The sequence below is a fragment of the Alligator mississippiensis genome, chromosome 13 (genome assembly GCF_030867095.1).
Source record: "Alligator mississippiensis isolate rAllMis1 chromosome 13, rAllMis1, whole genome shotgun sequence".
Lineage (NCBI taxonomy): Eukaryota > Metazoa > Chordata > Crocodylia > Alligatoridae > Alligator > Alligator mississippiensis.
In genome coordinates this window covers 5,431,312-5,444,225 of record NC_081836.1, presented here as the reverse complement: position 1 = coordinate 5,444,225, position 12,914 = coordinate 5,431,312, and the positions used below count along the sequence as shown (strand labels likewise).

The 12,914-nt window shown below is 48.7% G+C and overlaps 1 protein-coding gene and 1 long non-coding RNA gene across 2 annotated transcripts in view; one reads left to right on the top strand and one right to left on the bottom strand.

Annotated features, from left to right (window-relative positions):
- The window catches only part of LOC109286287 (uncharacterized), a 66,918-nt gene extending 58,276 nt beyond the window's left edge, over positions 1–8,642 (bottom strand). Inside the window, exons 1-2 of the long non-coding RNA XR_002094279.2 lie at positions 8,569–8,642; positions 6,843–6,916 (exon numbers count right to left, since the gene is read on the bottom strand). This is a non-coding gene — a long non-coding RNA (uncharacterized LOC109286287). The remainder of the gene's footprint in view (positions 1–6,842; positions 6,917–8,568) is intronic.
- An 87-nt stretch (positions 8,643–8,729) lies between these two features.
- On the top strand, positions 8,730–12,009 carry CAMK2N1 (calcium/calmodulin dependent protein kinase II inhibitor 1). The gene is made up of 2 exons (XM_059716284.1): positions 8,730–9,070; positions 10,599–12,009. Exons 1-2 carry the CDS (start codon positions 8,902–8,904, stop codon positions 10,667–10,669), a joined length of 240 nt encoding a protein of 79 aa, XP_059572267.1. The 5' UTR covers positions 8,730–8,901; the 3' UTR covers positions 10,670–12,009.
- The last annotated feature ends 905 nt before the right edge of the window (positions 12,010–12,914 follow it).

Genomic DNA, 12,914 nt, shown 5'->3' with positions numbered 1-12,914 from the left:
CTAGAGAGGCCTTCATAAAAACAGGCACCATGGAAAGGTCACCACTGACCTGTAGCAAGAGATGCAATAGTACAGTTGAACGATTACCATGCAGAAAGCACGCTCTCTGTCTCTCTCTGCATTGTCCCCTCACCCTTTTCAAAACAAGTCCCATCATTGTGGCTGGTAGATGAAAAACTCCAGTTGTAACAAAGCAGGCAGACCCGGATCACTTGCCCAGTCCAGTACACTGCGCGAGCACAAGTGAGAAAGGAGCCAGCAAGCAACTCTTCCAAGAACATTTCAAGGCTGAGGAACGTTGTGCATCTTAATGATTAACCACGGCGTTCCCATACGCTGACATTTAACTCCGCTGCTGCTGGGCCTCTCTGTGGCAGGCAGTGTCCTTAATGCCAAGGGGGAGCTTGCACCGGTCATCGGGTGTTCGGATGAATCTGGCTGTGTTTTGCAGGACATACAGAAATGTCTGATGTACATGGAGCAGTGCTGAAAGGACAGGCCTTGCTTGGGAGTTACAGTTAGGGCTTCTGCTCTTGGCCTCTGTATATGTGCTCTTAGCCCTTAGTGGTGCCCTCAGCAAAAACCCACATTTTTGGCCACAAAGCTAGTGATTAGAGACCTGCTGTGGTGCATTTAAAGACCTTTGCCCATAAAGTCTGAGGCTACATTTCCGATTCAAGGAAACCTCTGCTCCTTTACTCATGTAACAAGTGGGTAGGTTACATTTTCAGAGCACCTTGCTAAGGGGAATTATCCTCCTGGCTCTGGGAAGCAGACCCAGAAGAAGGACTTGGGTCCCTATCTTGGGGGGAGAAGCAAGGCAGAGAGATTATGTGACTTGCCTCAGGTTGTCTACCCGTGCTTCAGCTCTGCCAAAGCTTTGGGTCCTTCCTCCTGTGTTCAGCCAGCTCGATCATCCTGCTTCCACCATATAGCAGGGCCATAGCTAAGAAATAGAGAAACTCTCATTCTAGAGGCAGGGATATTATCCCACACTGTGCTCAATTAATGAAGGCTTTAATCCCTGGCTGCTTGACCCATTATTGGCTATTACTTCCCTCGCTGTATTATTTTCCCTCTGCTGAGCAATACAATGCATGAAACAGAGGGTCAGGGTTACTTCCCATGAAGCTTGTTTATCTGTTTTACTCTGTAATTTTGGCACCAGTGACACTTCCGACTGCAGACTAGACATTGCCTGTGCAGGCATGTTGCTGCTGTCTGCTGCTGAGTGATTTCCAGGAGAAAAGGAGTTGGCCATGCAAGTAAAACTGTTTCAGCACATCTCCCATGCACTGGGGCTGGCAAGTCTAAAGGAGAAGCCTGAAATAGGTTGGGGTTTTTTACTGAAACAACACAAAGAGGAGCCCTGGGGAACTGGCTGGCAGTTTCTCTTCTAGGGCCAGAGAGCACTGAAAGAAATCAGGTTTCCAAGGTTCCTGGGTGGGTAGGTTCTTGGAAGATATTACTGAACAGCTCTTAATTTACACTTAACCCATTTTGGAGCTATTAAACCTCTTGCAAGTGGAAAGTGCTTGTTCACGTGCTCATTTGTTGCTAAAGTACTTATAGATTATAAAGTACTCAGATGTTGTGGCTGCCACCTTCACTGAAGTGTCACGGTTTGCTTGCAATTACAGTCTCCCTGTAACCCAGCATCACTTAACACACACACACTGGGGTCCCTCAGCCCAGCTGCCCAAGAATAGTGAAACCTGGACTGGGGGGACAGATTAGATGGAAGTATTTAAAATAATTATCCACTACAAAAAAGTTAGTTACAGCAATGAGACTGATAATAGTGTGCATCTGTGGAGCCTTTTGCATCACACAGTGGCTTGAATTCATCACAGGAGTGACAGGAATTGGGCCCTCTTGATGGCGATGGAGTGAAGCTGGTTCTCTTAGCCCAGCTATCTCAAAATCACCACAACAACTAGCTGGGAGCTGGGGTGACAGTTGCAGCAGAGGGCCACTGCAAGGATGATCCGCTTAGCTCTGGTGGTCTGTCCTAGTGGACAGACGTGCCCAATGTCGGTGTTGTGCCCTGCTGCCCATATCTGCTGAGGTTCAGAGGTTAAGAATCGAATCAGTTTATGGCTGGACCTACTGGTACTTTCCCTGGTTGAGGCACATCAAGGGAACACATCTACGCTGATATAAATGAGTCAGTACTAGTGGGGTCATATTGCTGATCCACCCTAGCCTAGGTAACACATTACAACTTTTTGGCAAGATCTCAGATGAACAAAGTCCGAGAGCCTGGATCTTCCTTCCTTTACACCTTGTTTGCTTTACACCTTCCTTACTTTACACCTTGCTGAGTCACAACCAGAACAGAGTCTGAAGGGAGTGTCTAATGGTGCTGCCGGTATGAGTAGCTGGAGAATCTCCCCGAGATTGCAAACTCTTCTGGCAGCTGCTGTCTCATTGTGTCTGTACAGCACGTAACACAATGGGGCTGGGCCTTGAAGTTGCTATTTTCATACCAATAACAATGATTGTGATGAGGTGATATTTTACATTTGCTCTGCCCCTTCCTACCCCAGATTTAAGGCACACTGGACCCACTCTTGATGGATGGGGGATGTGTCACTGAGGTTCACTGGGAATAGGCATGCAGCCCCTCTCCCCAGCTCTCCCTGCATCCATTTCCCCTGCCACTGGTCTCCGCATAACCAAGAAGATTCCCGTCTCTGAGGTTGTCAGTCTAGCACCTCCTGTAAGAACTTCACTTCACACCTATCTGCACGTACTGAGTAAATCTTCACAGGATGAAGCTCTAAATTAATGCTAAACAACAATGGAATTGCTGTGGGATCAACACATCCCTTCTGAGCCAAGGATGTTGGCTGGAAGAGAAGAACATTACACAAATGCCTACAGGAATCAGCCGTGGCATGTTATTGCTATTCAGAGTGCGCTGCCTTCCTGTAAATCATTGTTCACGCTAGCTGGATGTAGTAGGACGAGGTGGAAGGACAGAACTGTACACAGGATCCCGTGTCCCTGTCATGGAGTCTTGTTACTGCTGCTTCAGCATGTGTATGCAACACAACGTAGGGGTCCAGAGTTGTTCTGTTGCATGTACAAGTGCCTTAGTCCCCACAGCCAGGGACCAGACTGTCATTCTGCAAGTGGACATATCAGGTGCCGGTGCTACATGAGAAGCCAGGCTAGGCTTACAGCATTATCCCATCTCCCCAAGTTGCACTGGGCTGCCCATGCCCCGCAGCACTGTGTAACCTCATGCCCCTTTTGGTCCTGTGCTGTAGTGGGTTACATACATTGTCATAGGCCCACTTCTGTGCACCACCCTTGATTTAGGATGGAGTTATGCCTCACGGAGGGCCACATCATGTAGAGTTGGGACAGGCTTGGACTTCAAACATGGATTGAGCGTATTGCAGCATGACCCCGTTCTCGGGGAACACATTCTCATTCTCCCACTTTGTTTTCTATCACTCTACAGTGACGTACGGTGGCTACTTCCCTTTGGCACCAACAGTGGGGGGGCAGGTAGGGCTGCCAACCATGGGCATGCAGAAATCACGAGTCAAAGCCCTAAAATGTCCCAAGATGTTAAAAACAATATGCTTGGGAATTTTCTATTGCCCTTCAGGTTTTCGTGGCGTTGGGGCATCACATGTCCAAGGTTCTCTCTGCACCACTGAGGGCTAGGAATGGAATAGAAGGGAGAGCCAATGTTCGCAGAGTTGTGACTCCAGGATCTGGAGATTTAAATAAAAACATTCAATATTTGCAAGGCTTGTGATAAGATCATTGGCACTGGCACCACTGCACAGCAGGGGCCCGAGCAGCACCACTCCTTCACTGGTCAGCATGATTGCTGGAGGGAAAGAAAGAGTTGATGCCTCCTTCAGGTCCTTCCTGTTTTTATTGTTGCAATGGTCCTGGCCCAGGCCTCCAGGAGCGAGGTCCTGAGCAGGGTCCTACTTTCTGCAGCAGAGCATTGCACTGCCATGAGGCACAGATCCATAGGAAATCTAGGGAGGAAGAGAGGCAAGCGTTTACATCCAGGGAGCCCGGACACTTTGGACTGGGCTGCCGTCCTACAAAGTGGTGACTCAGGCTGCTGTGATCAGCTGTATCCTGCTGCACCAGCGCTGTTGAGCTCATTTGTTTGCCTGGCAGCAGTAGGAAGTCACAGGGTGTCGGATCGCCTCAGCATTGCGTCACACACCACCGGCTGCAGCAGGGTTGTGTCATATCACCTGGGAGTATTCCTCTTCATTTCCAGGAGGCACCCTATCGCATTGCAACCCCTCCCTTGGGAGAGGAGGAGTGAAACAGGCACCTGAGAGCAGCGCAGGAGACAGGATGGCATTGCAGCCAGCGCCCATGGTGTTGGTTTCATGCCCTGTATGCTGACGAATAACATAGGACATAGGGACCTCCAGGGTCACTGAACCCACTGCTTCCTACTGAAGGCAGCCTCATGCGATAACCTCACCAAGCTCTGCTGTAATGCTGTTAGGGCTTTTTCCTCCCTTCTCCCCATGTTTCTAAATCCAAGCTGGCTAGTTAAAAAAAACCTACTAAGGTGCTGCAGTTGCCACTCATGTTCCGGGCACACGCAAATGGACCTATTTCCCTATACTTCTTTCTCCAGGTGCAGGTTGCTACCCATTTTGAATGTGGAGGGTGCCACATAGGAGGCACCTATTGGGGTATCTCTGCTCTGCACACTAGCCCCTTGAGCTAGCCTGGTCTCTCATCCAGCCATGTGAGAGAACCCTTCATTTCCATCCGTATGGATGGCTGGTCATGGAGGGAACGCGGGCATCAGGGAACAGCATCATTCAAGGGTGAATCTTCACTATACACGTCATCAGGGCTCTTGAGTTTTAGCTGCAAGCCCCTCTGCAGTCCAAAAAGAGCCCGACCCAGTGATGCTTTGAGCCCTGGCTAAGATTACACAGGTGGGGACGGGATATGCTTCAGAGCCTGGTGCTGCTTCTGGTTGACCTGAACGTGGTCTGCTTTGCAGTATGGACAGAAGCAAATTTTGTGTGTATATATATCACTGATATTCTCTGTTTTTTCCTACACTGCCCACCAAAAGACAGCTGATTTCTCCCACAACTGCCTGGGGAAAAAAAAAAAGGCCTTGAATGTGTCTCAGCACAAGAAACAATGGCATAAGCTTCCAGACACATAAGCAAGTGCAGGAAGAGAGAGGAGACAGTAATGCAGCCAGGGGTTCAATCTGGGCAGGGTCACTCAAGACGAAACAGCCTCAGAGCTCAAACTCAGGTGCCAAAGCCTCAGGCTAGCTGGTCTGGGCAGAGCTCCCCCAATTGTTCCCCTGGCTGATGTGACTGGGCCTTTCAGGACTGGGTCCTTTGTGCTCTTCTGCTCTGCTTGCCTGGAACAAGCTTCCCAGAAGGGTTGTACAATCTCCAGCCTTGGCAATTTTTAAGACCTGGATAGACAAAGATGATCTAGTTGGGCCTGGTCCTGCTTCAAGCAGGGGGTTGGACTAGATGTGACCTCCTGAGGTCCCTTCCAATCCTTATGGTCTATGGTTCTGTGAGCAGGCTGCAGCAGTCCCTTTCCTTGGCCTCTCTGGCACTTCATGAGCACAGGCCCTAGGCCCCTTTGAAATAGGACCATATGTCCCAGCTCCCCAAGAACTCTTCAGGACCTAGAACCACTGCTGAGCCTCTAGGTGCCCAGTACCCAACCCCATGGGCCTCACGGGCACTCAGGGTTTACTTTCCCAGGGTCTCTTTGGGAACAAATGCTGGTTGAAGCAAACAGGTGACCGTTCATAGCAAAGACGTTGCAGTTCAGGCTCTTTTTATTTCAAATAGCACAAAACCAACACATGCTTCCATGCAAGTGCTGCCTGAGTTCCCTCAGCACTCCAGAGCATTCTTTGTTAGTCCTCTAATATGCACTCCAGAGCATTAGTTAGTCCTCTAATATGTCCAGCCCCAAATCCCCCCTCTTCCTCCAAAAAGACAGAAACACCTTCCACCTTCTTTGGCTCATCCCACAATTGAACTAGAGCCCGCTACAAGATTAGTGTCCTCCTGTTCCTCATTCCCGCCCGCCCAACCCTCTGTTCTTGCCTTGAGCCTTCCTAAGTTCCTTTCCCTGCACCCGGATCTCTGTTATTGTGTGTTCAAGTCCTAGCATTAACACTTGATCTCTTTGTTCTGTTTGGGGATTTTCCACTCTCCACTCCCCAGGGCAGCAGAGGAACTTGGCTGGGTCGCTATCTGTAAATCGACAGATATCAGTTGTCCTGAGGTGCTCCCACTTGAATGGAAGCCATTGAGGTTTAATGACCTTCCATTATCTTTCATCTGGGACATCTGTGACACAGTGTTGACAGCTTATGGTCGATTCCATATATACACTCAGCTGCTCAATAACAGCATTTTTATTCCCTCCACCAGAGTCCATGAGTTGCGCATACACAGATTCTCCAAATCATCACACCCACCCTGACACACTAAGGTTAGGTCGGTGTAGATGTTTGCCAGCATCGCTGTATCAATCAGGTGGGAAGAGGTGGATCCCTTACTGACTTACTGGTGCTAGCAGTCGAGATAATTGCAGCTTTATCAAACAAGGCTTGTTTTGTTTATGAAAGGGGTGGTTCTGTGTCCACACTATAATTGCTGTGCTGGTATCATATACTGGGAAACACTACTTGTATAGACGGACCATAAGGCTGCCAAGGGTACAGGAGACTCATCTCCCTTAGGCTCTATCCCAAGAAAGATGATGCCGGTCTTACACATGCCCACACTGCCACGTGACAGAAAACTGAGCTTTGCTATGCCTTCCCTGCAGCTGTAAAGGCTTACCTTGGTGCCGCATAATCTCTCAGGGGATCCAGGTTCAGGCCCTTACACCACCTGACTGGGATGCAGGGAAGTGGCTGGAAAGGAAAGGAAGAGTTGCTGAAATGCCAGAGGTGTGATGCAGATGGGCTTGGGAGGGAGGCTGCATCTTGCTCAAGAGAGCAGCACGCGGGCATTACCTATAAAATGGGCACGTACCGCACTTGGGCATGTACTGAAGCTCATGGAGAGTGTGGCATTTGAGGTGGGGGAGGCGGAAGAAAGATATTGATGAGCGTGGCCTACATACCCAGATAGATTAGATGAGGTTTAATTAGTTAAGATTAGGTTCGATTAGATTAGATTACAGCAGATTAGACAGCTAGCTCTTCTCTTTCAGTGCTTCTCCCACATAAACCTTCCCGATGGAAGTGTCTGGCCTGAACCCATCCAAGGCTCCCCTGCCCCCTGCGCACATCGCTACCCAGACCCGGTGAAACAGCCCCGGGCCTGAAAGGTCACTGCCCCGGACTGCCGCTGCCCGGCCGGCCACGCGGGGGGCTGAGAGGAATTGGGGGGGGGGGTTAATTGGAACAATTATAACAATGATGTTAATGTTACTATCATCATTAATAATACTAGCAATATTACTACTATTATTATTATTAATAATAATAATAATAATAATAATGGGCTGGACATGATGATCTACTGAGGTCCCTTCCAGCCTTACAATCTATGAATAATAACAAATAGCAATAAAAATAATGAGAGTAATATTAAAACTACTAATAATAGTATTCATAATACTAATGGTAATCATGGTGATAAAGATGGTCACGATAACAAGGTTAATGTTAATATTATCATCACCCTTGCTAATAATAATAATAATAATATTATCACCCTTGCTAATAATAATAGTAGTACTAATACCGTTAATAATGATCATAGTAATGTTAATATTATCATCCCCCTTGCTAATAATAATAATCATAATAGTCCTAATACTGTTAATGATTATAGTAATGTTAATATTATCATCACCCTGGCTAATAATAATAATCATAATAGTACTAATACTGTTAATGATTATAGTAATGTTAATATTATCATCACCCTGGCTAATAATAATAATAATGATAATAATACCATTAATAATGATCATAATAATAATAATATCATCATCCCCCTTGCTAATAATAATAATCATAATAGTACTAATACTGTTAATGAACATAGTAATGTTAATACTATCATCACCCTGGCTAATAATAATAATAATAATGATAATAATACCATTAATAATAATAATACCATTAATGATATTAATGTTAATACTATCACCCCCTTGCTAATAATAATCATCATCATAATACTAGAACTAATCCGGTTAGTAGTGATCATAGTCATGTTAACGCTGATAATAATGGTAACAATAACAAAGCTAATTCTAATACTAATAGTGCTGATGATGATGATGATGACGAGGATGAGGGTGTTAATATTTTTGTCATGACTAATAATACGAATACTACATGAACGGTCATGTCAACAGCGGCGCATTGCTGGCAGCGGTCACAACAGCTGACACCGGCGGGCAGTAAGTCATGAGGAGGAGGAGGAGGAGGAAGGCGATGCCGATGTTTGTGTTTTCATGAATAATAATAATAATAACAGTCCTAGTAACACCCCTAGCAACAACCCCAGCACACCGATGACGTCACGTCATCCCCGCTGCCGTGCTCACCCGGGCGGGGACACTCCCCTCAGGCGGCGCCCCCCGTCCCGTCCCGTCCCAGCGCCCCGCTGCTTCAGTTCCCGGGGGCGGGGCCGAGTGGTGGCCCCGCCCCGCCCGCGTGACGTGTCGCGGCCGGGCCCCGCCCCCACGGCGCTGTGGCAGCCGGCGGTGTCGGCGGCGGCGGCGGGAGCAGCTCGGCGCGGCGCGGCGCGGGTCGGGGCGGCTCGGCATGGCCCAGCGCTGAGCGCCGCGCTGTCCGGCGCCGGCCGCCCGGGGGCTGCGGCAGCGGCAGCGGGAGCGGGGGGCGGGCGGCAGCCCGAGCCCCAGCCCGAGCGCGGCGCCATGTCGGAGGTGCTGCCCTACGGCGAGGACAAGCTGGGGCACTACGCGGACGGCGCGGACGTGGGGCAGATCTCCTTCACCTGCCGCCTGCAGGACGCCGGCCCCTTCTTCGCCGCCGCCCCGGGCAAGCGCCCGCCCAAGCTGGGCCAGATCGGCCGCAGCAAGCGAGGTGGGTGCCCGCGGCCAGGGTGCAGGGGCGATGGGCGACCTCTCCTCCCAGCCCCCTGCTCGTGCGGATGCTCCCCGGGACAGGGCGGCCACGGGGAGGGTGCAGGGGCAATGGGCGAGCTGTTCTCTGAGCCCCCTGCCTCATACAGATACCCCCTGGTATGGGGCAGCCATGGGGAGGGTGCAGGGGCGATGAGCAAGCTGTCCTCCAAGCCCCCTGCCTCATACAGATGCCCCCCGGTACAGGGCAGCGATGGGGAGGGTGCAGGGGCGATAGGCGACCTCTCATCCGAGCCCCCTGCCTCGTGCAGATGCCCCCCGGTACAGGGCAGAGATGGGGAGGGTGTAGGGGCGATGGACGAGCTCTTGTCCAAGCCCCCTGCCTCGTGCAGATGTCCCCCGGTACAGGGCAGCGATGGGGAGGGTGCAGGGGCGATAGGCGACCTCTCACCCGAGCCCCCTGCCTCGTGCAGATGCCCCCAGTACAGGGCAGCGATAGGGAGGGTGTGGGGCGATGGGCAACCTTTCATCCGAGCCCCCTGCCTCGTGCAGATGCCCCCTGGTATGGGGCAGTGATGGGGAGGGTGCAGGGGTGACGGGCAAGCTCTCCTCCAAGCCCCCTGCCTCGTGTGGATGCCCTCCGGTAGGGGACACCGATGGGAGGGGTGTAGGGGTGATGGGTGAGCTCTCCAGGCACCAAATCCAAGCCAGCATCTTGTGCAAACGCCACCCGGTCAGCGACAGCGATGGGAGCAGGGTTTCGGAGTGACTAGGTGAGCTCAGATCCAACTGCGGATGCGGATGCCCCGCTCCATGCTAAGGCTGGGGGGATGCTGACCCTGCACCCAAAAGCCTGCGGGGAACGACTGGGTCCCTGCGAGCCCAAGGGGAAAGTTGAGCACGCTCGAGAGTCTTCCCCGCACAGTCACGTTGGGGGTTTAAAACCAAAAGGGTCCGACCCCTGGACAAAGAAACCCCAATCTGGTGTGACCCAGGGAGCCCGTCTGGGAGGGGAAGGTGCTGCTCAGCCACCGCTTGGTCGAGTTGATCGGAAAAGCCCCCATCCGCTGTTTTAGGCAATGTAACCCCAGCGGCCAGGTATTTGGTGACCTTGAAAACACTGGATTAAGTGTGTAACACAACCCAGTGCCTTTAATTCTTTGCAGCGGTATCACTTCTCGCCTCTCAATAGCAGCAGATTGCTGAATCGGCATATTCCTTTCCCCAGGAAAAAGAAAATGTGGTTTCCCTGACTTTTGGTGGCATTTTTTGTCTGCGATAAATGAGCTTTTACAGTGGACCGTATGCCATGCGTTTGTGTGCACGCACGTCCGAGTGTGTTACGATGCAGTAGATAAAAGTGGCCGTGTTTTCTTGTAATTGGGGAAGAGAGAGATTCTGCAGACCCGGACACGTTTCGGGGAGAGGGGGACGGATTTCAGGACAAAAGGGGAATTCATGCAACAGCAAAGGGAGATGGAAGAAGGGAAGTGCCAATGTATTCATCCTTTTGTTTTTCTGCTTTACAGTTGTCATTGAAGATGATAGAATTGATGATGTGCTGAAAAATCTTTCAGAAAAGGCACCTCCGGGGGTTTAATTCCCCGCCAGAGACACTGAGCAAAGGGGGGGGTGGAAAATAATTCACCATGTAACCCATTATTAGCAACAACCCCCCCGCCCCCTCCCCCCAACAGAGCACTTTGAAATCCTTCATTAATACCCTGCAATCCACAATGCAAATCAGTAAATTGTATCTTAACGGCAGGCTCGGAGACAGAAGAAGCGTGGAAAAGGAAGACGGTTTTTAAAAGCGGATTTGTAAGACAGCTAAAGCAAACCCACAAAATCATGATTGATCGCAGCGCATCAGTCGCGGCTCTGTGGTCGAAATTACTTGTCACTTTTTCTCCCCCCTACCCCGTATCTGATGAATATGGCGCAATTCGAAATCCGAGGTGAAAAGTCCTTTAAATAATGCAACAAACGCAGTGTTTTTAAACCCCTGATTACCTTTTTTGCTGGTCTTGATTGTTCCCAAATGAGACCTTGTTTACATTATTTAATCTTGCAAAAATGATTCCGTGCACTTGGATGTAACATGCTATCAGTTTCATTGTTATTTTTTTATTTGATGTCTTTGGATGTTTAAAAAAGAAAAACGATATATAAATATATATATATATATTTCATTTTAGTCACATTTTAAAGGTATCGATGGAATGTGTGAAAAACAAACTTTTATAAGGAATGAACCGATCGGAAGAATTCTTGGTTTATTTTTTAAAGCTTGTATTTCTTTGTTGCTCTGAGCAAGCTGCTCAAGTTAGTGCAGATGGACAAATTTTATATGTAAAATGGGGGGGAGGGGGGGAAATGCTCCGCTTTTTCTAACTACCTGCAGTCTGTAGTGTGGGCAGTCTGTTTTTTCTTATATCGTGGCAGTTTATTCTCTTTAATAGACTGTATAAAAATAACAAAATGGAACAAAAAAAAAATCCAATGTAATCACAAGAGTGCCAAATATTTTGAAATGCCGAATGGCAGTCTGTTTTCCTTTCTTATTAGTGCTCTTTGAGTTCATGTAAAGTAGCACTTTTGGTCTCCTTTCTGTTCTTTATAGGGCTCTCTATTGGGTTATATTGATATCTAGACATATATCTATCTATCGATCAATCTATTTATCTATCTTTTGGATTTCCTCTTCTCTTTTCTATTTTTTTTTTTTAATTTTTTTGCATGACGTGCAAAAAAAATATGCCTCTTGCGTGAGGGAATATTATACTGTTTTTTGTTTGCAACTTTGAATGACAGACCTCAAGAAGGGTTGTTGTTTTGGTTTTTTGGGGGGGTTTTTCCTTTTCTTAAATATTGTGTATGTTGCACTTTTATCCACTACACAGGGCTATTTCTGCAATGTACAATAAAAACAAAACAGAACGTGCTGGTGTCCGATCCCTATCTTTTGCCTCGCTTTTGTGCCTGCAGCATGCATTGATATCCCTTTCGGCATAAACAGCAAAGCTACATGTGGCTGTCTGCAAATAAGGTGTTTGGCGGTCTCTGCGGGGCGTCAAGGATAGATGAAATTAATGAAATGTCAAGCTGGTCTGCGCTGGAAATACCTTCTGCTGGGAGCTGGGCATATGGTGAACTTGTGGCTACGAGGAGTGAGAGAGCAGCCCCCAAGAGAGAGGTTAAAGGGACCCAGATGGGTTGGGCTTGGTTTGCTGGTCAGTAGTGGTTTAAGTTCAGGACACAGGCCCCTCTAGTTTCCTTGGGTTAACAGTAGTAAACACCTCCAAGATGCCTTCCTGCCTAAAGCTAAATTACAAAATATATATAGTAGCTAGGGCAGAATCTACTTAAAAGCCGAATTCGGTACCTAATCAAATAAAGCCAGGATCTTTATTCCCTCTGCTCATGGGATATTCATGTTGCCTTTAGAGTACCAACTTCTTCCCCCCTCCCACATCCCCCTCGCTCCTTTACTGCGGAGGAAACCTGATCATGTAACATATACTTTCACATGTCATCTCTAGCTTCCAGCCATTGCCAGGAGGGTTTAACAATAACATCCTGCTTCTGGAGCGTCTAACAGGGAATGTGGAGGGGAAAGAGCAGGGGGCTGGAGGAAGAGAGAGCGCTTGGATTATTACTAGAGATAAGCCAAAATGAAAGCATTCCCCAGCCCCCTCCCTGACTTTATTAGGGGTTCAGATAAAAGCAGGAGCCACCTCTAAACTACTCCAGTTTTACAAAGCCAGTGCAACCTCTTCTCTCAGCTTGGCTACAAGAGGCTTCCCTGAATTATTACCAGAATTCAAAACCCACTGAGCCAGGCA